General features: G+C 39.1%; 1 protein-coding gene across 1 annotated transcript in view; it reads right to left on the bottom strand.

Annotated features, from left to right (window-relative positions):
* Positions 1 to 22200, bottom strand: part of LOC133659935 (carboxy-terminal domain RNA polymerase II polypeptide A small phosphatase 1-like) — a 44296-nt gene that overhangs the window by 5045 nt on the left and 17051 nt on the right. The window contains exons 2-6 of the mRNA XM_062062861.1: positions 11763 to 11911; positions 10679 to 10774; positions 7451 to 7507; positions 4846 to 4938; positions 4596 to 4781 (exon numbers count right to left, since the gene is read on the bottom strand). Of these exons, the coding sequence (XP_061918845.1) occupies positions 4596 to 4781; positions 4846 to 4938; positions 7451 to 7507; positions 10679 to 10774; positions 11763 to 11911 (581 nt within the window). The remainder of the gene's footprint in view (positions 1 to 4595; positions 4782 to 4845; positions 4939 to 7450; positions 7508 to 10678; positions 10775 to 11762; positions 11912 to 22200) is intronic.

Below are 22200 nucleotides of genomic sequence, written 5' to 3'. Positions count from 1 at the left end.
CATGTGTGCTTACGGACTGTATCCCTTGCAGACTGTATTGATATATATTGATATATAATGTAGGAAGCAGAATATTAATAACAGAAAGAAACAACCCTTTTGTGTGAATGAGTGTAAATGGGGGAGGTAGGTTTTTTGGGTTGGTGCACTAATTGTAAGTGTATCTTGTGTTTTTTATGTTGATTTAATTAAAAATTAAAAATAAAAAATAAAAAATAACGATACCGATAATAAAAAAACCGATACCGATAATTTCCGATATTACATTTTAACGCATATATCGGCCGATCTAGTTTTTAGTATAAGTTTGCTGGTTTCAAGAAATGTAATGCCGAGCGCATATCATTATGTCAAGATAATGGCACTAGCATTTACTTCATTTAAGAATATTTTTCCACATATTGAGCAAAAAGGTCTTATATTTTTTTTTTCTACCAAGAAAAGTGCACTTGTTATTAGTGACAATATACTTATTTTAAGGTATTTTTGGGTTCATTGAGGTTAGCTAATTTGACTTGTTTTGGAAAGTCTTGACAAGCCAAATTTTCATGTTCTATTGGCAGATAATTTTGCTTACCTGTAGTTCAAATAAAATACCCCTCATTTTTGTGGGTTTTTTTCTTGTTTTTGAACACTGACTTTTTGCAGTGTGGCTGATACCGATATTAATCGGACACAATATCCCTAGTTATAGAGCAGACCTGGGCAAATTAAGGCCCGGGGGCCACATGCTAAGTATTTCAATCTGGCCCGTCGGACATTCCCAAATAATTTTTTTTAGATCTTTAAGATGGAAAGTGTCGCTGCCATTATGATGTGCAGTGATGTTTTCAAATGACCGTAAGTCTTGAACTACCATATTTTTCGGAGTATAAGTCGCTCCGGTTGAAAATGCATAATAAAGAAGGAAAAAAAACATCTAAGTCGCACTGGAGTATAAGTCGCATTTTTGGGGGGGAAATGTATTTGATAAAAGCCAACACTAAGAATAGACATTTGAAAGGCAATTTAAAATAAATAAAGAATAGTGAACAACAGGCTGAATAAGTGTACGTTATATGAGGCATAAATAACCAACTGGTATGTTAACGTAACATATTATGGTAAGAGTCATTCAAATAACTATAACATATAGAACATGCTATACGTTTACCAAACAATCTGTCACTCCTAATCGCTAAATCCCATGAAATCTTATACGTCTAGTCTCTTACGTGAACTAACTGAATAATATTATTTGATATTTTACGGTAATGTGTTAATAATTTCACACATAAGTCGCTCCTGAGTATAAGTCGCACCCCCGGCCAAACTATGAAAAAACTGCAACTTATAGTCCCAAAAATACGGTATGCTCTATAACAGGCCTGGGCAATTATTTTGACTGGGGGGCCAAATTTAGAGAAAGAAATGTGCCTGAGGGCCGGTATATCAATTTAAGGAACACTGATGCGATGGCATTTGGTTGTGAGTTCAAACCCCGGCCGAGTCATACCAAAGACTATAAAAATGGGAGCCATTACCTCCCTGCTTGGCACTCAGCATCAAGGGTTGGAATTGGGGGTTACATCACCAAAAAGGATTCCCGGGCGCGGCACCGCTGCTGCCCACTGCTCCCCTCACCTCCCAGGGGGTGAACAAGGGGATGGGTGTAATGCAGTGGACACATTTCACCACACCTAGTGTGTGTGTGTGTGTGTGACAATCATTGGTACTTTAACTTTAATATTCAAAATATTTTTTTTTAAACAAGCAAAACTTCCTACTCCTATTGGAACATGTTGAATAGAGAAACTGGAAATTGTGATGCATCATGTTGCATGCATGCATGTTCGAAATGAACTCAAAACTCTAGTAAACTCAACTCAAAAAACACTGACAGGGTGTTTGATTGTTTGTGCTATGGCGCCATCTTTTGGACAAATTCGCTCAATGCAGGGGTTTGCGGCGTTCTTTTATTTATCGGTAGTGGTCTTTCCGTGTGGTTGTATATTCCCCCCGTGAGTGCGTGGGTTCCCTCCGGGTACTCAGGCTTCTTCCCACCTCCAAAGACATGCACCTGGGGATTGGTTGATAAGCCCTGATGTGTGAATGTTGTCTGTCTATCTGTGTTGGCCCTGTGATGAGGTGGCGATTTGTCCAGGGTGTACCCTGCTTTCCGCCCGAATGCAGCTGGGAAAGACTACAGCCACTCTAAGAGGTGCAATCGGTAGAAAATGGATGGATTCATCACTCCAAGCAACATTTATAAGTTTTACAACAGGGGTCACCAACCTTTTTGAAACCAAGAGCTACTTCTTGGGTACTGATTAATGCGAAGGGCTACCAGTTTGATACACACTTAAATAAATTGCCAGAAATAGCCAATTTGCTCAATTTACCTTTAACTCTATGTTATTAATAATTAATGATATTTACACCTAATTGAACGGTTTAAAAGAGGAGAAAACACGAAAAAAATGACAATTAAATTTTGAAACATAATTTATCTTCAATAATCATTACTAATTTTTCCTGATTAAGATTGATTTTAGAATTTTGATGACATGTTTTAAATAGGTTAAAATCCAATCTGCACTTTGTTAGAATATATAACAAATTGGACCAAGGTATATTTCTAACAAAGACATCATTATTTCTTCTAGATTTTCTAGAACAAAAATTCTAAAAGAAATTCAAAAGACTTTGAAATAAGATTTAAAATTTGATTCTACAGATTTTCTAGATTTGCCAGAATAATTTTTTTGAATTCTACTCATAATAAGTTTGAAGAAATATTTTACAAATATTCTTCGTCGAAAAAACAGAAGCTAAAATGAAGAATTAAATTAAAATGTATTTATTATTCTTTACAATAAAAAAATTTAAAAAATTACTTGAACATTGATTTAAATTGCCAGGAAAGAAGAGGAAGGAATTTAAAAGGTAAAAAGGTATATGTGTTTAAAAATCCTAAAATAATTTTTAAGGTTGTATTTTTTCTCTAAAATTGTCTTTCTGAAAGTTATAAGAAGCAAAGTAAAAAAATTAATGCATTTATTTAAACAAGTGAAGACCAAGTCTTTAAAATATTTTCTTGGATTTTCAAATTCTATTTGAGTTTTGTCTCTCAGAATTAAAAATGTCGGGCAAAGCGAGACCAGCTTGCTAGTAAATAAATAACATTTAAAAAATAGAAGCAGCTCACTGGTAAGTGCTGCTATTTGAGCTATTTTTAGAACAGGCCAGCGGGCGACTCATCTGGGGCCGTACTTATCAAGCTTCTTAGAGTGCCATTTTACACTTAAGTCCTGAGAATTTGCGAAATTTAGTCCTACTCTCAAACTTAAGAATAAAAGCTTTTTATCAACGTTCTTAAGTCTAAGAATCACTCCTACTCTCCACGATATTTGAGAGACCTTCAGAGGTGTCTTAAGTGGTTAGGAGTTGCCAGCAGGGGATGGCACTGAGGCGAGAGAGACGTGCGCGAACGTTCAGGGAACGGAACAATGTTGTTGTTTTTTTGATGACGAGCAGCTGATCAAACGGTATCGTTTAGACAGAGCGGATATTATTTTTGTCACAGATTTAATACTTTTCTATTCCTTGTTGATTTCTGCATGTGTCTGCAGTGGGCTAGTATATATAGAGCCACCCACACCAGTTTCAAATTAGTTGCCTAATTAATGAATTGGAAAGAAAATGTTATGACAGTAGCGTATGTGTGTGGCCGTGAGGTGAGTGACGTCAGTGAGTGTGTGGGCGACAGAAGAGAGGGAGCGGTAGCGTGAGTGCCGGCGGGGACTAGTTTGTTTTGTATTATTTTGTAGTTTATTGTCAAAATATACACTCCCATTGTCCACTTAAATATTTCCAAGATATTTCTTTATTCTTAGACAACGGATTCCCTTCCGTGATTGGTCATTTCTATGGACACAGAAATGACGTCACCTAAAATTCCGTTTACGGCACATAGTAATGTCGTAATTCAGCTCTGAGTGTGACACTCAAGATTCAGTCCTACACTTCGCTGAAAGTGTGAGTAAGACGCTTGATAACTAACTTTTAAGTGCAGCTTTCAGCGAAGAATTTATTTACTCTTAAGTCAACTCTTAGCAGACTTCTTAGGAGTAATTCTAAGAAGCTTGATAAGTACGGCCCCTGGTCCTTACGGGCGACCTGGTGCCCGCGGGCACCGCGTTGGTGACCCCTGTTTTACAATATAACTAAAACTGTTTATACTTACTAAACCGTCTCATGTGTGATGTAGGAGTGTTTTCGTGCATATTTGTAGGTGCTATTGTAATGTAATGACGCTAGCATCGTTAGCTCTAGCTAATATGCTAACACGTTTATGGGCATCTGTGTTCGTATTAACTTACAACGGCATTATTTTTGTTTTGTTTCAGTTTCACAAATTCCTCAGTAAACTCACCATAGAGTTGTATTATTGTAAATGCAAACCAATATCATTCGATAATATCTTTTTTGCTGATATATAATATCGGATCAGGACACCCCTCCTATTATTTGTCTCCACCATGGGTGTCCTAAAAAATAGAAACTGTGGACACCCCTGCTTTAGACCGACTGGGCTCAGAATGGGATGGACTCACGGCGTTGTCAGGATGGAAGATGTAAGAGGCAGGGGAGTTGTCTACAATGATGACTTTGTTTAGGTCGCGACCCAGGCGACTTAAATCCTTGACGTAATTTCCTCGGTGGAAGACGCAGGACTCCCGAAAAAGGCGACAGCGGAAGGCTCCCCACTTGTCCAGGAGGTCAGAGACCGGGTCGGCATACTGTGTCGGGGAGAAGAGTGGACGGATGAGATGAATGATGTTCAACGTTAAACAGACATCTTACCTTGGCTAAACTGGCAGTGAACAGGACACACTCGAACATTTCTCCCATCCTCTTTAAGAACTCGTCTACATGAGGTCGCTTCAGCACATACACCTAGAAACCATAGCGAACGTTAGACCAGGAGGCATTGGAAAATGTTTCTGCAGACTTATTATGTGAACCTTTTCCATCCATCCCTATCGGGTTCACAGGAGGGCTGAAGCCTATACCAGCTGTATGTAAGGGTGTAACGGTACGTGTATTTGTATTGAACCGTTTCGGTACGGGGGGTTCGGTTCGGTTCGGAGGTGTACCGAACGAGTTTCCACACGGACATATTAAGTAGCGCAGCGCACGTTGTGTAAACAACGCACAGAGGCACAACACACGGCATGCTAGCAACGACCGGGCTACTACAACATGCAAAAGCCAGAGCTGGAAGACCCTCTTGCCTCGTTAAGATCTCCCGTTTGGGAACATTTGGGCTTCGCGGTGCGATACAACAATGGATAACATCGCTTCAACGAAGAGAAAGACGAACAAACACAACTCCCACCGCATTCAAGCAGCCTCTCCTCGGCGAGTCAGGCAGGGCTAAAGCAATAACAAATGCCGTTGGTGTTTTTATAGCATCAGATTTAAGACCATATTGCATTAAAAACTAGATTTTGACCCACTTCTATGGTGGAAGAACATTGAGCCCATATACCCTCTTACTGCCAAGTTAGCCAGGCACTACCTCACCATACCTGCTAGCTCCGTGCCCAGTGAAAGGGTATTTTCCACAGCTGGAGACATTTTAACTGCAAGCAGGTCTGCTCTTTCTGCAGACAATGTGGATAAACTGATTTTTCTGGCTAAAAAACATGAACATTGAGTGAAAGTCACCAGGGTTAAAGGCTGGGGGGGGGAAAGAAAAGTTAATCTGAGGCTGAGTTGACTTGAAACTGTTTAATGTTGCACTTTTTGTATGTAGAAGAAAAGTTGTGTCATTTTATTTAATCTGAGCAACAACTTGAAGCACTTTATATGTGGAAATGTTGCACTTTATACGTAGAAAGGTTTTGTTAAGAAACCAATTCTGAGCCTTATTTATTTAGTTTTTATTTTATATACGTTGACTGCATTAACCCTGGCTATGGACCCTGTGCTTAGCATTCATGACTGCCTGCTGTTGCACTGATCAGCCTAGTGGTGGCTCACATCCATCACACACACAGCTATTTTAAAGCAATGTTAAAAGGATAAAGCCATTGTTTACAAATGTTGGTAAATAAATAACCATAAAATGTATATTTTGTTGTTTTCTTACTGTACCGAAAATGAACCGAACCGTGACCTCTAAACCGAGGTAGTACCGAACCGACATTTTTGTGTACCGTTACACCCTATGTGAACTTTTGACGCGTCTCAAATCATCTGCACAACCATTCCAGAGAGCTGTAAGTGCATATGAAGCCAATGTTTCCCATACATGCATTTATGGCTCGTACTGACACTTTCAAATGAGTATGGTATCGGATATCAGTGTTTCCCATAAACTGCCAAGATACCTGTGGCGGTGGGGGCGTGGCTATGGGCGTGGTCACCATGACATCATCGACTAATTTACTACAATAATATGATTTTCTCTAAAAAGGCTAAAAAAATGTATACTTACTAATTAATAATAACAGTTTTGTTTTAAACGTCCATCCATCCATCCATCCATTTTACAATATAATTACAACACTTTATGTACATATTTATATACAGATTTGAACAATAAGTTATTCACTGAAATATATGTATTAATTGTGGTTCTTACAAAAAATATATCTTATAAAATATAAAAGCTAAAATGTCTCTTAAAGCTCTGCCCCTTTAATTAGTGCATACTAAATAATTTAACTTTAGCCTACTACTACAACCATATTTTTTTACCAGCAACATAAAGTGAAACAGAGGCAGAGGTGTCCTGCCACAGTCAGTAACAAATAAACAGAAAACAGTAGTGGTCAAATACAAATAAGGCAACAAGAGAAGTATCCTACACTTCTCTTTTGTAAAGTAAACAGCTATATGGGCATCTACATCAACTATTTGATTTGCCTGCGAAGCTGGACTAGACAAAAAAAATAAAATAAAAAAAATAAAATTTTTATTTTTTTTATTTGTGGCGGACTTAATTCTTCCGTGGCGGGCCGCCACAAATAATTGATGTGTGGGAAACACTGGATATAATGTTTTAGCATTGATGCATTTTTGGGATTTAACCCTAGTTTGCAGTCCTGTGGGAAACACTGCTTGAAGCTAAAATAAACTTGTAAATGACTGACATTGAAAAAGTGGGACTCATTCCTCCATCTTTTCTTCTCTTTGTGGTATTGGTGGCTGAGGGCCACGTTCCCGAACCAAGTCATCCAGAATAGGCTGGGCTTGTTACAACAAACCTATCCTGGATTACTTGAATCTGGCCCGGGCCCCTGGCAGGGCTTGTGTCTTTTAAGTGCCTTTCCCTGAAACCAGCTGGATGCAGCGGTTCGACAATTAAAAAAAGGACGTGCTTTCGTGCCGACGAAGCATGGTTCTGGACGGGGGGGGGGGAGAAGATTTTCAGCAGGTGGAAGAGTGTGTGAGGCGTTACCTGGTGTACGGTTCCATCTATTTCCACGGGAATTATGAAATCTGCGTTGTTCACAGGCTGGGTGAAAAGAGGAAAGTGTATCAGAGGAGGACTTGAGAAACCGTTTATTTGAAGAAGCTCTTTGGGACCTACAAAAACTCTACACACTGCAAAAACTGAAATCTAAGTAAGATGAAATATCTCAAATAAGGGTGATATTTGCTTATTTTCTGTCTGATAAGATAATTCTTCTCACTAAGTAGATTTTATGTTAGGGTGTTTTACTTGTTTTAAGTGTTTTGGTCCTAAATGATCTCAGTAAGATATTACAGCTTGTTGCTGAGATTTGATGACCTATATTGAGTAAAACATGCTTGAAACTAGAATATCAACTGTTGCAAAGCTGTGTCATCAATAGGGATGATGTTTGATAAGGAATTATCGAGTTCGAGCCTATTATCGAATCCTCTTATCGAACCGATTCCTTATCGATTCTCTTATGGAGTCCAGATAGGGTGTTGTATATGGAAAAAAACACACAATATTTGGTTTAACAAAAGCTCACTTTTATTATATAATAAAAAAATAAAATCTAATAAATAAATAAATATTGACTGTTACCCACCTAAAAAAATAAAATAAAATAAATAAATATTGACTGTTGTTACCCAAAGTATATTAAGTGGGATTTTTCAGAGAAACAAATATATACAGTAACACAAAAACAACCTGTCTCTGTGATCACTATAGGTGTATAAATAATAATAGAGTGTTAAATAAAATCAGTCCCTTGGGCACAAAACTGAAAATAATACAGCTCTCCAAAAAGTGCACTTCTGCTGCTATTTGGCATAACTGTTTGTTATGATGCTTTGACATTTTTGCACTTTATTTCTTTATTGAAAGAAAATTCTAAGAAGAGAAAAGTTGTTTGCAAATGTGGTTACAATGCTAATAAATGAAAAGTTAAAGCTAAAAAAAGAAATACACTTTATTGAGTTAACATTATTTCTTTATGGGGGAAAAATGTTATGAGCTAGAGCAGGGGTCGGCAACCTTTACCACTCAAAGAGCCATTTTGGCAAGTTCCACAAATTAAAGAAAATAATGGGAGCCACAAAAAAAAATTTTTAAATGAAAAACACCGCATACAAAGCTTAAATTGCTTTGTGCTATGTTAACCAGGGGTCTCAGACACACGCACCGGCACGCACCTTAATTTTGAAATTTGATGTTAGTGCGGCCCGCGAGTTTTGAATGAATGGCGCTTGATAGCGTCATAGTTGCCAATACTCTCATTATTTCCGGGAGACTCCCAAATATCAGGGCGTGATGGCACTGCTTTTGGCGCCCTCTACAGTCTGCCCAAACAGTGTACCTGCTCAACCACATGTAGAATGCAGCTTCAGCTTGCTCACGTAAGTGACAGCAAGGCGTACTACTTCAACAGCCACACAGCTTACAGTGACGGTAGCCGTACAAAAACAACTTTAACACTGTTACGTTACAAATATGCGCCACACTTTGAACCCACACCAAAAAAGAATGACAAACACATTTCTGGAGAACATCTGCACTGTAACACAACATAAACACAACACAACAAATACCCAGAATCCCATGCAGCCCTAACTCTTCCGCTCAACCGACGCACGGAGGGGGGGAGGGTTGATGTGTGGGGAGGTTTGGTGGTAGCGGGGGTGTATAATCTAGACCGGAAGAGTTAGGGCTGCATGGGATTCTGGGTATTGGTTGTGTTGTGTTACACTACCGTCAGTGTAAGCTGTGTGGCTGATGAGTAAGTATGCTTTGCTGTCTCCTACGTGTGCAAGTAAAAGCTACATACAACATGTGGCCGGGCTGGCACGCTGTTAGTAAATGCTATAGAGGACAATTACTGCAGTGCATCTAGGGCACGCCCTTTATTTAGTAATTAGAGTGAAAATAGGATTATAATTGCCCTTGGAGATTTCATAGAGAGGCACTGAGATCCACAAGTCTCCTGGGAAAATCGGGGGGTCGCAAGTATGCCGCTGAGCCGCATCAGAGTGGTCAAAGAGCCGCATGCGGCTCCGGAGCCGCGGGTTGCCGACCCCTGAGCTAGAGAATATAACAACTACACTACCCAGCATGCAACGGGAGTTACGAGCATGCGCGGTAGCCCCGAAAAGTGTTGCATGTTGCCACGCTGTGAAAGTAAACGTCAAGAACTCAGCCAACACGCCTCGTCTGCATTATTTATAATTAGACCGACAACACATCTACAGTGTGATTTTGTAACGTTTACAAGGAAAGAAAAACAAAAGTTAAAAAAGGGAGATATGTTGTATATATATGTATGTGCTGCGGTTGTTTTAAGAACGTTGCGGCAGCTGCCGTAAAAGAGGTGCGTTGCTAGCCTGGTTGCTATGTTTCCGGTTGGTCGTAAAAGTGTTGGTCATGTGTTTTACCCTGCTCAAATCTCTCAGTAAAGTTATTCGATGGATTATAGCTTTTGTTTTGAACTTTATTACACCTTGGAGCGCTTTTTCCCGTCCATTGTTTTCCTGCTTTCGCTATCTGCGCCTAATGACTGAGATACGTGACGTCATTTCTTGTGATGTCCCCCGGAGCATTTCTGGTCGGGACGGGATTCGAATAAAGAATCAAGTCTTTTCCTTTACTACAGTGGTCTCGATAACGGGTACCGGTTCTCAAAAAGGGATTCGAGTCCGAGGACTCGGTTCTTTTCTTATCAAACAACCGGGAAAACCGGTTTCGAGTATCATCCCTAGTCATCAACACTCACAAGTATAAAACTACTTTTTTAAAGTAATCATTTCTTACTTCAAGCATGAAAAAAAATCATGATGCCGAGCGCATATCATTATGTCAAGGTAATAGTACTAGCATTTACTTAATTTAAGAATATCTTTCAACATATTGAGCAAAAAGGTCTTTTTTTTTGTACCAAGAAAAGTGCACTTTTTTATTATAAGGTATTTTTGGGTTCATTGAGGTTAGCTAATTTGACTTGTTTTGGAAAGTCTTGACAAGCCGAATGTTCTTGTTCTATTGGCAGATAATTTTGCTTAGTTCAAATAAAATACCCCTAATTTTTGTATTATTTTTTTTCTTTTTTTTGAACACTTGACTTTTTGCAGTGCAGAAGAACAGTGTGGACTTAGGTTCCAGATCACAAACAATCCCCAAGAGATCCAAATCACAGTGGAATTTTGTAGAACTGACCTCAGTTGGTACTATGCCTACCTTAAAAGAGCTGTGAACTAGCGTCTCATCCAGGTCGATAACCACGCAGACCTTTCCAGAGTCTTTGGACTTGACTGGTGGCAGGAGCGGTTTCACCTGGATCAAAAACACCTCTCATTAGACACTAGGGGTGTAACGGTACACAAAAAATTCGGTTCGGTACGTACCTCGGTTTAGAGGTCACGGTTCGGTTCATTTTCGGTACAGTAAGAAAACAACAAAATATAATATTTTTTGGTTATTTATTTACCAAATTTGCAAAATCTTCCACCAAAAATATTTTTCTTAGTGGAATATTTGATGTGAAGTAATGGGAACTTTGGATAGGTCAATAATTAATAATAACATTGCTTTTGATTGAATATTATGTTTTGAGCAATGACAGTTTGAAAGAAAAAAAAACAGCTTTGTTTTATAAGTCAACATTGCAACTTTTTCTAAATTACATTTAACCTTTAAGCTTTTTTATTTCACTTTTGTTATGTTTTTGTTTATTTGAATAGTATTTTTAGAATGTGCCGTGGGCCTTTTAAACATTAGCTGTGGGCCGCAAATGGCCTCCGGGGCACACTTTTGACACCCCTGCTACAGATAATAAAAAATTGAATGTGATAAATCTATGGATAAAAAGCAGAGCCTGGCGACGCATGCCCGTTTATCATAACTCTCTCGCTCTCTCTGTCTCTGCCCCTCTCTCACCAATGCTGCTGCACGCACAATTAGTTTTGTTTTTAACCCCTTCTAAACCCTGAACGTATATTAAAAATACACGCAACCCTAACTCAAAATGCCGGACATTTGAGGCATTTAAGAAACTTCGCCCGGTGAAAAGAGGACGTATGGTTAGTCTATCCTAGCCCGTTAGCTGCTAGCATGCCGTGTGTTGTGCCTCGGTGTGCATTGTTTACACAACGTGCGGTACGCTACTAAATATGTCCGTGTGGATACACGTTCGGTACACCTCCGAACCGAACCGAAACCCCTGTAACGAAACGGTTCAATACAATTACACGTACCGTCACACCCCTTTTAGACACACGGTATGTTTCAACTAAAAAGGAAGGAATTGGAACGTTTAGATCACCTTGGAAACGGTGCCATTCTCCTCGACTAGCAGGGGGGCGTTGTTGTTCACCGGCGGAGGTTCTTGCTGGTCTCGGCACAGGCAGCAGGAAAAGATGGAAAATAAGCCACCACTTCGGGGCTTCTTGGTGGACAACGAGGGTGTGGAACCTGCAGAAGATGGGGGTGCTCAGCAAATTACTGTTGTGCAGACCAGTTAGCTCATCTTACTTCCATGGCATTCCAGTAGAACACAACCTCACCAGAGCCTCTGAATGCTATTAACACTCTTCCCTCACTTATTGTTGCCATTTGTTTTGCAGAACCACAAACAAACCACCGTCACCACCAAAAAACATGCCACCATGGCCGCTTCTCTGGTGGGCTGGACGTGATGGTATTACCAATACACAACACTCTTTCATTCCTGCTGCCTGTGCTCGCGCATTCAAATGCTGTCTGACCCTCCGCTAGCCTCTACAGCAAAACAGGAAGAGGAAGAAGGCGGGTATCAAAGCAGGAAGTGGCTTGTTCGAGCAGAACGGCAGTTTTATTATGTAGTGCGGACACGGGCTTCCTTGCCGGTACACTATTTTTAATACCGCAGGATTATTATTAGCAGAATATGTAGAAGAAAATAGTCACGAGAGACTCCCAAAAACAACAAAAAGTGTGAAATGAGCCACATGCAAACTTTTAATTGTGACCAAGCTGGAAAATGACTGGATCGTAACACGGTCTCTGCAGGTTTCAACAAGTCAAATGTAAGACTTTTAAAGACTTTTATATGCACTTTTTGTGTCTTTTTATGATCGTGGCCAATTTTATTGATCATATTGATTTTTGAACAAATGAATGAAGGGCATTCTTACTCAACAGCCATACACGTCACACTAAGGGTGGCCGTAGAAACAACGGCAACACTGTCATAAACACGTGCCATATATTGAAACCACATTACACAAAAATGACAAACACATTTCGGGACAATATTTGCACCGCAACACAACAGAACAAATACCCAGAATTCCCTGCAGTGCCAACTCTTCCAAGACTATTTTATTTGGTACAGGGTGTAATTATAAGTGTGACCAGTAGATGGCAGTCAAACATAAGAGATAAGCCTAAAATAAACACCACCAACATTTTTAAATGTTCCATTCAAAATATAGAACATTACACACATCTATCAACATTTTTAAGTAGTACATGTTTTGGTGCCATTTCTAATATAAAATAGTGTAAAGTTCTTGATTATATCTGTCAGTAAACTCGCCATGAAAGCACCAAAACATACCGGTGTAGTGAGTTTACATTATTCACCCAAGGAACTTTAGTTATTAGAGAGTTCCGGTCGGACGGTTTTTCACGGGACACATTTCCGGTGTAATTCTTTCCGGATGAGGAGATGCTGCTCCGTTATTGATTGATGTAAAGTCTGAATGTCATTAAAACAGTTAGCTCCATCTTTTGACACTTCTTCCACTCCCGTCCTTGCACACTACACCGCTAGAACAAAGATGACGGGGAGAAGACGCTGTCGAAGGTGAGCCACGTAAATAAGACCGCCCACAAAACGGCGCATCCGGAAGCGACTGTCAGAAAGCGGCTTGAAGATTATCTGCAAAACATCATCTATGGTACATTTTTACCAAAGAACCACCATTACATGTTATGTAGACCACAAGGAAGTCTTTTACATTTAGAAAATAATAATAATAATTAGAGCTGACCAATAATGGCTTTTTTGCCGATATCCGATATTGTCCAACTCTTTATTACCGATTCCGATATCAACCGATACCGATATATACAGTCTTTGAATTAACACATTATTATGCCTAATGTTGTTGTGATGCCCCGCTGGCTGCATTAAACAATGTAACAAGGTTTTCCAAAATAAATCAACTCAAGTTATGGAAAAAAAATGCCAACATGGCACTGCCATATTTATTATTGAAGTAACAAAGTGCATTATTTTATTTAACATGCCTCAAAACAGCAGCTTGGAATTTGGGAGGTTGAGGAGGTTGAGGTGGGCGGGGTTGGGGGTGTATATTGTAGCGTCCCGGAAGAGTTAGTGCTGCAGGAGGTTCTGGGTATTTGTTCTGTTGTGTTTATGTTGTGTTACGGTGCGGATGTTCTCCCGAAATGTTTGTCATTCTTATTTGGTGTGGGTTCACAGTGTGGCGCATATTTGTAACAGTGTTAAAGTTGTTTATACAACCACCCTAAAGTCATAAACTTTACTTTTTGAAAGCGATACCGGTCATTTTGAAAGCGATACCGATAATTTCCGATATTAGATTTTAAAGCATTTATCAGCCGATAATATCGGCAGTCCGATATCGTCGGACATCCCTAATAATAATAATACGACTCCTTTAATGCGCTCTATAATCAGGTGCGCCTTATATATGAAAAAAGATTAAAAATAGACCATTCATCGGCAGTGCGCCTTATAATCCGGTCTGCCCTATGGTCCGAAAAATACGGTATATTTGCCGGGTCAAATTATTCATTATTGGTCGACTTCAAAGTAATGCACTTTCCGGTCCAGTTTCTTAAATTTTGATTCGCCGAAAGTTTTTTCGATCACAAACACTGCATTTGTTTTCTTTTGTGTTATTTTTTTAATGAATTAAGTAACGTTTATGACAACCGTTTTCCAAAACACAATACAGAAGGTGAGATATAACAGGATAATGCATACATTTATAAGATGGCTAAGGTTATCCTGGGTAAATCCCACCTAAACGTATCCTTGTCCACACGCACACACACACAATGGTTGTGTCATAGTCACCTCCAGTGTTGCTTTGTGTGCAAGTTCTTAAATTTAACTTATCTGAACAATATCCAGTGTTGTGGTATTTCAATTAACTGGAATCCTGTGTGATGTGGGGCCCTATTGTAGTGAATCACACCTGAGCCATCATCAATTAATTAAATCTTTAATGGACACTTGAAAGTAAATAATGTGATAAAGAACATTTTACATCAATCTTTCAAGGGATCTAGATATCTGGTCAGGACACTTTTGCCTTCACCTTCATTGTCCATTCCTTTTTGGTGACTTTTAATACTCTGGACCTAGACGTTGAGTCCGCACATGGCGGACAATAACTGATACAGTCTGCTTTGCCAGTCCAAAAGCATTCGCCGTTTTCCGTAGTCTTCCCTCGACGGCCAGGTAATAGAAAGCACACGCTACCTTTTTTTAATCCCATCCACGGGAGCCCGCATTCTCGATGTCTCTCCTTCGACAAATGGACCAACTTTTTCGGTAAGTAGAATCACAGCTGGCCTGGACATTCAAAAGTTCTCTTGCCGTCTGATGACGCGCTAACTGTTCAAAGTCGGGACTTTGGGGACGTCTCTGCGCTGCTGACTTTTCCCCACTCAAGATGATCCCACTATGGACTGGACTCTCACACTATTAACTAGATCCACTCCAACGTCCATTGCAACACATCTGCGGCCCTCTACAAGGTTTCTCATTGTATCCCATTGGGTTGAGTTTTTTCTTGCCCTGATGTGGGATCTGAGGCTTGTGCAGCCCTTTGAGACACTTGTGATTACAGGCTATATAAATCAACTTTGATCGATTGATTGATTTGTTTTGCTTTTCATGTTTTCAACTCACTTTTTGCAATTGAGCCATGACCAATTGTGCAAATTCGATGATCACCATCCGCCCCCTCCAAATACAGTATATTTTGCATTCCTGTAAGGAACACTGATGATGGCCTCAGATTTAATTCAATAATTAATTCAACAATATATTGATTATTTGTAGCAGGCATGTGATTTGACCACAATGAAAAAGACTGAAAAAATTTCCGGGGGTCTGGGGGACGAAGGCCCCCAGCCAGGTCCAAGGCGGCGCCCTGGTGGGGGGACAAGGTTTTTCACCAATTTAACATGCTAAAATTAACAAAGACAGCACCATTTGAAGAAAATATTTTAGTGTTTAAAGACATGAAAACATCATTAATAGAACATACATAACCCAATTATAATAATGAATCACTGTATATGGTTCAGTCCCAACAGTATTTAGTCACTAATATTTACATCTTGTGTTCATTTCACATCCACAGTTGTCACATCGATCAGTGTTATTATCTACAGTTTATTTACAGTATTACCACATTACTTCAGTTCATGTAATGTAATGGAAACATTTCATTCTTTTCGCCAAAATAGGATATACATTTATTTTAAGATTAAGATTAAAGGCCTACTGAAACCTACTACTAGCGACCACGCAGTCTGATAGTTTATATATCAATGATGAAATCTTAACATTGCAACACATGCCAATACGGCCGGGTTAACTTATAAAGTGACTTTTAAAACTTCCCGGGAAATATCCGGCTGAAACGTCGCGGTATGATGACGTATGCGCGTGACGAAGTCCGAGTAACGGAAGTTATGGTACCCGTAGAATCCTATACAAAAAGCTCTGTTTTCATTTCATAATTCCACAGTATTCTGGACATCTTTTGCAATTTGTTTAATGAACAATGAAGGCTGCAAAGAAGACAGTTGTAGGTGGGATCTGTGTATTAGCAGCGGACTAATTGTAGTACAATAATGTTCATTGTCATTTCTGTATTATTATTTATTTCACTATCTTCTTCTTTGCTATCACCTTTACCATCATATTTGTACATATCCTATTTGCTGATGTTGTTCTGTTGTTTTTGTTGTGTTTGCTGTTGTTGTTGTCTCTGTCTTATCCCCCTCTTGTCCCCACAATTTCCCCCTCTATGTCTTTCTTTTTTTCCTCTTTATATCCCCTCCAGCTCCGGCCCGGCTGCACCAATTAATAATATAAATCCATTTAAGTCAAATACAAATAAGGCAACAAGAGAAGTATCCCACACTTCTCTTTTGTAAAGTAAATGTGTACAGCAGATATGGGCATCTACATCAACTATATGATTTGCCTGAGTAGCTGGACAGGACACAAAAGTATTTAAAAAAACAACCGGGGATGGGACCCGGTAACCTCACGTTGCTGTCACGGCCGCTTTACCAACCGAGCCGCGCCGCCCCAATAATATTGATAATGCTTGTACAAACCCCGTTTCCATATGATTTGGGAAATTGTGTTAGATGTAAATATAAACGGAATACAATGATTTGCAAATCCTTTTCAAGCCATATTCAGTTGAATATGCTACAAAGACAACATATTTGATGTTCAAACTCATAAACTTGTTTGTTTTTTTGCATATAATAATGAACTTAGAATTTCATGGCTGCAACACGTGCCAAAGTAGTTGGGTAAGGGCATGTTCACCACTGTGTTACATGGCCTTTCCTTTTAACAACACTCAGTAAAGGTTTGGGAACTGAGGAGACACATTTTTGAAGCTTCTCAGGTGGAATTCTTTCCCATTCTTGCTTGATGTACAGCTTAAGTTGTTCAACAGTCCGGGGGTCTCCCTCGTGCTATTTTAGGCTTCATAATGCGCCACACATTTTCAATGGGAGACAGGTCTGGACTACAGGCAGGCCAGTCTAGTACCCGCACTCTTTTGCTATGAAGCCACGTTGATGTAACACGTGGCTTGGCATTGTCTTGCTGAAATAAGCAGGGGCGTCCATGGTAACGTTGCTTGGATGGCAACATATGTTGCTCCAAAACCTGTATGTACCTTTCAGCATTAATGGTGCCTTCACAGATGTGTAAGTTACCCATGTCTTGGGCACTAATACACCCCCATACCATCACACATGCTGGCTTTTCAACTTTGCGCCTATAACAATCCGCATGGTTCTTTTCCTCTTTGGTCCGGAGGACACGACGTCCACAGTTTCCAAAAATAATTTGAAATGTGGACTCGTCAGACCACAGAACACTTTTCCACTTTATATCAGTCCATCTTAGATGAGCTCAGGCCCAGCGAAGCCGACGGCGTTTCTGGGTGTTGTTGATAAACGGTTTTCGCCTTGCATAGGAGAGTTTTAACTTGCACTTACAGATGTAGCGACCAACTGTAGTTACTGATAGTGGGTTTCTGAAGTGTTCCTGAGCCCATGTGGTGATATCCTTAAGACACTGATGTCGCTTGTTGATGCAGTACAGCCTGAGGGATTGAAAGTCACGGGTTTAGCTGCTTACGTGCAGTGATTTCTCCAGATTATCTGAACCCTTTGATGATATCACGGAGCGTAGATGGTGAAATCCCTAAATTCCTTGCAACAGCTGGTTGAGAAAGGTTTTTCTTAAACTGTTCAACAATTTGCTCACGCATTTGTTGACAAAGTGGTGACCCTTGCCCCATCCTTGTTTGTGAATGACTGAGTATTTCATGGAATCTACTTTTATACCCAATCATGGCACCCACCTGTTCCCAAATTGCCTGTTCACCTGTGGGATGTTCCAAATAAGTGTTTGATGAGCATTCCTCAACTTTATCAGTATTTATTGCCACTTTTCCCAACTTCTTTGTCACATGTTGCTGGCATCAAATTCTAAAGTTAATGATTATTTGCAAAAAAAAAAAATGTTTATCAGTTTGAACATCAAATATGTTGTCTTTGTAGCATATTCAACTGAATATGGGTTGAAAATGATTTGCAAATCATTGTATTCCGTTTATATTTACATCTAACACAATTTCCCAACTCATATGGAAACGGGGTTCGCATATCTTTCAAATGCAATAAGCTTGTATTTCTCATTAATTTTAATATAGGAATTGGAATGACAATGTTTATATCCCCAAGTTAAATAAAACAAACAAATAATAAAATATACTTTGTCAGCAACATTTTGCACTTGAATAAATATGACAGGTTAAAGCAATAACATATGTTAAAGAGGAGGCGGGGGCCCTGAAATATATGCATGCAAAACAATACCGTATTTTCCGCACCATAAGCCACCCCGTGTTATAAGCCGCACATTCAATGAATGGCATATTTCAAAACGTTGTTTACCTATTAGCCGCCCCGTGCTATTAGCCGCACCTACGCTGCGCTAAAGGGAATGTCAACAAAACAGTCAGATAGGTCAGTCAAACTTTAATAATATATTACAAACCAGCGTTCTAACAACTCTGTTCACTCCCAAAATGTAATGTGCAAATGTGCAATCACAAAAATAGTAACACTCAAAATAGTGCAGAGCAATAGCAACATCAATAACTCAACGTTGCTCGAACGTCAATGTCACACGACACACAAAATAAACATTTAAAGCTCACTTTCTGAAGTTATTACTCATCCACAAATCCCTCGAATTCTTCTTCTTCGGTGTGCTTCACTTGTTTTTTGACACCATCTGTGATGTGGACGCGCATGCAGTCGTAGATCAACAGGAACGGCGCTGCGTGAAAAAAGTCACCCGGTCTCTTCGCGTAAACGTCTATCAACCACTCGCTCATCTTTTCTTCATCCATCCATCCCTTCCAGTTAGCTTTTATGATGACGCCGGCTGGAAAGTTCTCTTTTGGCAAGGTCTTCCTTTTGAATATCACCGTGGGTGGAAGTTTCTGGCCGTTAGCATGGCAAGCTAGAACCACAGTAGGACGACTTCTCATTCCCTGTGGTGCGAATATTCACCGTACGTGTTCCCGTTGTATCCACAGTGCGGTTCACAGGAATATCAAAAGTCAGTGGAACCTTGTACGCGTGTCTCTTAGTAGGAGACATTTTGTGGTCTTTACAGAAACACACAAATGAAATGAAAGGTAATATCCGCGCGCTTCTTCTTCTACGGGGGCGGGTGCTCACCTTGGCGGTTGCTTACAGTAGAAGAAGAAGCGCTTCCTCTTCTATGGGGGCGGTTGCTTACCGTAGAAGAAGAAGCGCTTCCTCTTCTACGGGGAAAAAAGATGGCGGCTGTTTACCGTAGTTGTGAGACCTAAACTTTATGACAATAAATATTAATATTAATCCATATATAAGGCGCACCGGGTTATTAGCCGCACTGTCAGCTTTTGAGAACATTTGTGGTTTTTAGGTGCGGCTTATGGTGCGGAAAATACGGTAAATAAAAAGTCTTAAGTATTGACAAACAAAATTGCACTTCAATCTTGAACATGTAGGCAGGTGGAGTTGAACATTACTTAACTGACAATCAACATTTTTAAACAAAAGTGCAGAGTAACAATATTAACACTACTTTATAAGCAGATGTATTAACAGGTCATGTGCAAAAAATGTCAATAAAGTCTGGCAGATTCCTAGTGAGGAAAGACCGACAGGACAACACGATTTGCACGTTTGCAGCGTTTTTAGAGAAACTAGTTTTATAACAGTATTACATGTCTTCGGCGATGCATTTTTAACCACACTTTCTGGGAGCTCTGTTTTGTTTGCAGTCACATGGCTTGTTCACTGAACGCTCCGGTGAGTGTGGCCTGTCAGGCGGGTGTGCAGGTTTATTGTAGTCGCACGCATTCTGCAAACGGACTCCTCGGTGTTGATAGGCTCATCTTGTTCCAATGGTTTAAACTGAAATATTCCCACAGTGATGCGATGGCACTTGGTTTTATGATCATTTTGTCAGTTCACCCCCTTCTTTTCATTTCGCCACGGCAAAAACGCAAGCAGCTGCTGAAAGCGACGAAAAGCGTGAATGATCTGGAACAGTGGTTCTTAACCTGGGTTCGATCGAACCCTAGGGGTTCGGTGAGTCGGGCTCAGGGGTTCGGCGGAGGTCAAGACACACCCGACTCATCGTGTAAATACAAACTTCTCCCTATCGGCGTATTACGGATACGGCAACAGCTGACTGATTTGCAGGTGTGTAATTTGTTGTGAGTTTATGCACTGTGTTGGTTTTGTTGTTTGAACAAGGTGGTGTTCATGCACGGTTCATTTTATGCACCAGTAAAAAAACATGGTAACACTTTAGTATGGGGAACATATTCACCATTAATTAGTTGTTTGTTAACATGCAAATTAGTAACATATTGGCTCTTAACTAGTCATTATTAAGTACTTATTAATGCCTTATTCGGCATGGCCTTATTATAACCCCTAACCCTCTAACCCTGACCCTAACCAAATAGCTCTAAATTAAGTCTTTATTACTTAGAATATGTTCCCCTAGTGTCCAAATAACTCTAAATTTAGTCTTTTTTACTTAGAATATGTTCCCCTAGTATCCAAATAACTCTAAATTAAGTCTTTATTACTTAGAATATGTTCCCCTAGTGTCCAAATAACTCTAAATTAATTATTTGTTACTTATATGTTCCCCTAGTGTCCAAATAACTCTAAATTAAGTCTTTGTTACTTAGAATATGTTCCCTTAGTGTCCAAAAAACTCTAAATTAAGTCTTTATTACTTATAACATGTTCCCCTAGTGTCCAAATAACTCTAAATTAAGTCTTTGTTACTTAGAATATGTTCCCTTAGTGTCCAAATAACTCTAAATTAAGCCTTTGTTACTTAGAATATGTTCCCTTAGTGTCCAAATAACACTAAATTTAGTCTTTATTACTTAGAAATATGTTCCCCTAGTATCCAAATAACTCTAAATTAAGTCTTTTTTACTTAGAATATGTTCCCTTAGTGTCCAAATAACTCTAAATTAAGTCTTTGTTCCTTAGAATATGTTCCCCTAGTGTCCAAATAACTCTAAATTAAGTCTTTGTTATTTAGAATATGTTCCCTTAGTGTCCAAATAACTCTAAATTAAGTCTTTATTACTTAGAATATGTTCCCCTAGTGTCCAAAAAACTCTAAATTAAGTCTTTATTACTTATAACACGTTCCCCTAGTGTCCAAATAACTCTAAATTAAGTCTTTGTTACTTAGAATATGTTCCCTTAGTGTCCAAATAACTCTAAATTAAGCCTTTGTTACTTAGAATATGTTCCCCTAGTGTCCAAATAACTCTAAATTAAGTCTTTGTTACTTAGAATATGTTCCCCTAGTGTCCAAATAACTCTAAATTAAGTCTTTGTTACTTAGAATATGTTCCCTTAGTGTCCAAATAACTCTAAATTAAGTCTTTATTACTTAGAATATGTTCCCCTAGTGTCCAAAAATCTCTAAATTAAGTCTTTATTACTTAACATGTTCCCCTAGTGTCCAAATAACTCTAAATTAAGTCTTTGTTACTTAGAATATGTTCCCTTAGTGTCCAAATAACTCTAAATTAAGCCTTTGTTACTTAAAATATGTTCCCCTAGTGTCCAAATAACTCTAAATTAAGTCTTTGTTACTTAGAATATGTTCCCTTAGTGTCCAAATAACTCTAAATTTAGTCTTTATTACTTAGAATATGTTCCCCTAGTGTCCAAATAACTCTAAATTAAGCCTTTGTTACTTAGAATATGTTCCTCTGGTGTCCAAATAACTCTAAATTAAGTCTTTGTTACTTAGAATATGTTCCCCATACTAAAGTGTTACCAAAAACATAACTTTGTCTTGAATTTGAAAAAACAAAAAACATTTTACTTTTCACTAAAGAAGGGTTGGGTGAATG

The sequence above is a fragment of the Entelurus aequoreus genome, linkage group LG01 (genome assembly GCF_033978785.1).
Source record: "Entelurus aequoreus isolate RoL-2023_Sb linkage group LG01, RoL_Eaeq_v1.1, whole genome shotgun sequence".
NCBI lineage: Eukaryota > Metazoa > Chordata > Actinopteri > Syngnathiformes > Syngnathidae > Entelurus > Entelurus aequoreus.
This window is presented reverse-complemented; position numbering and strand designations above follow the sequence as displayed.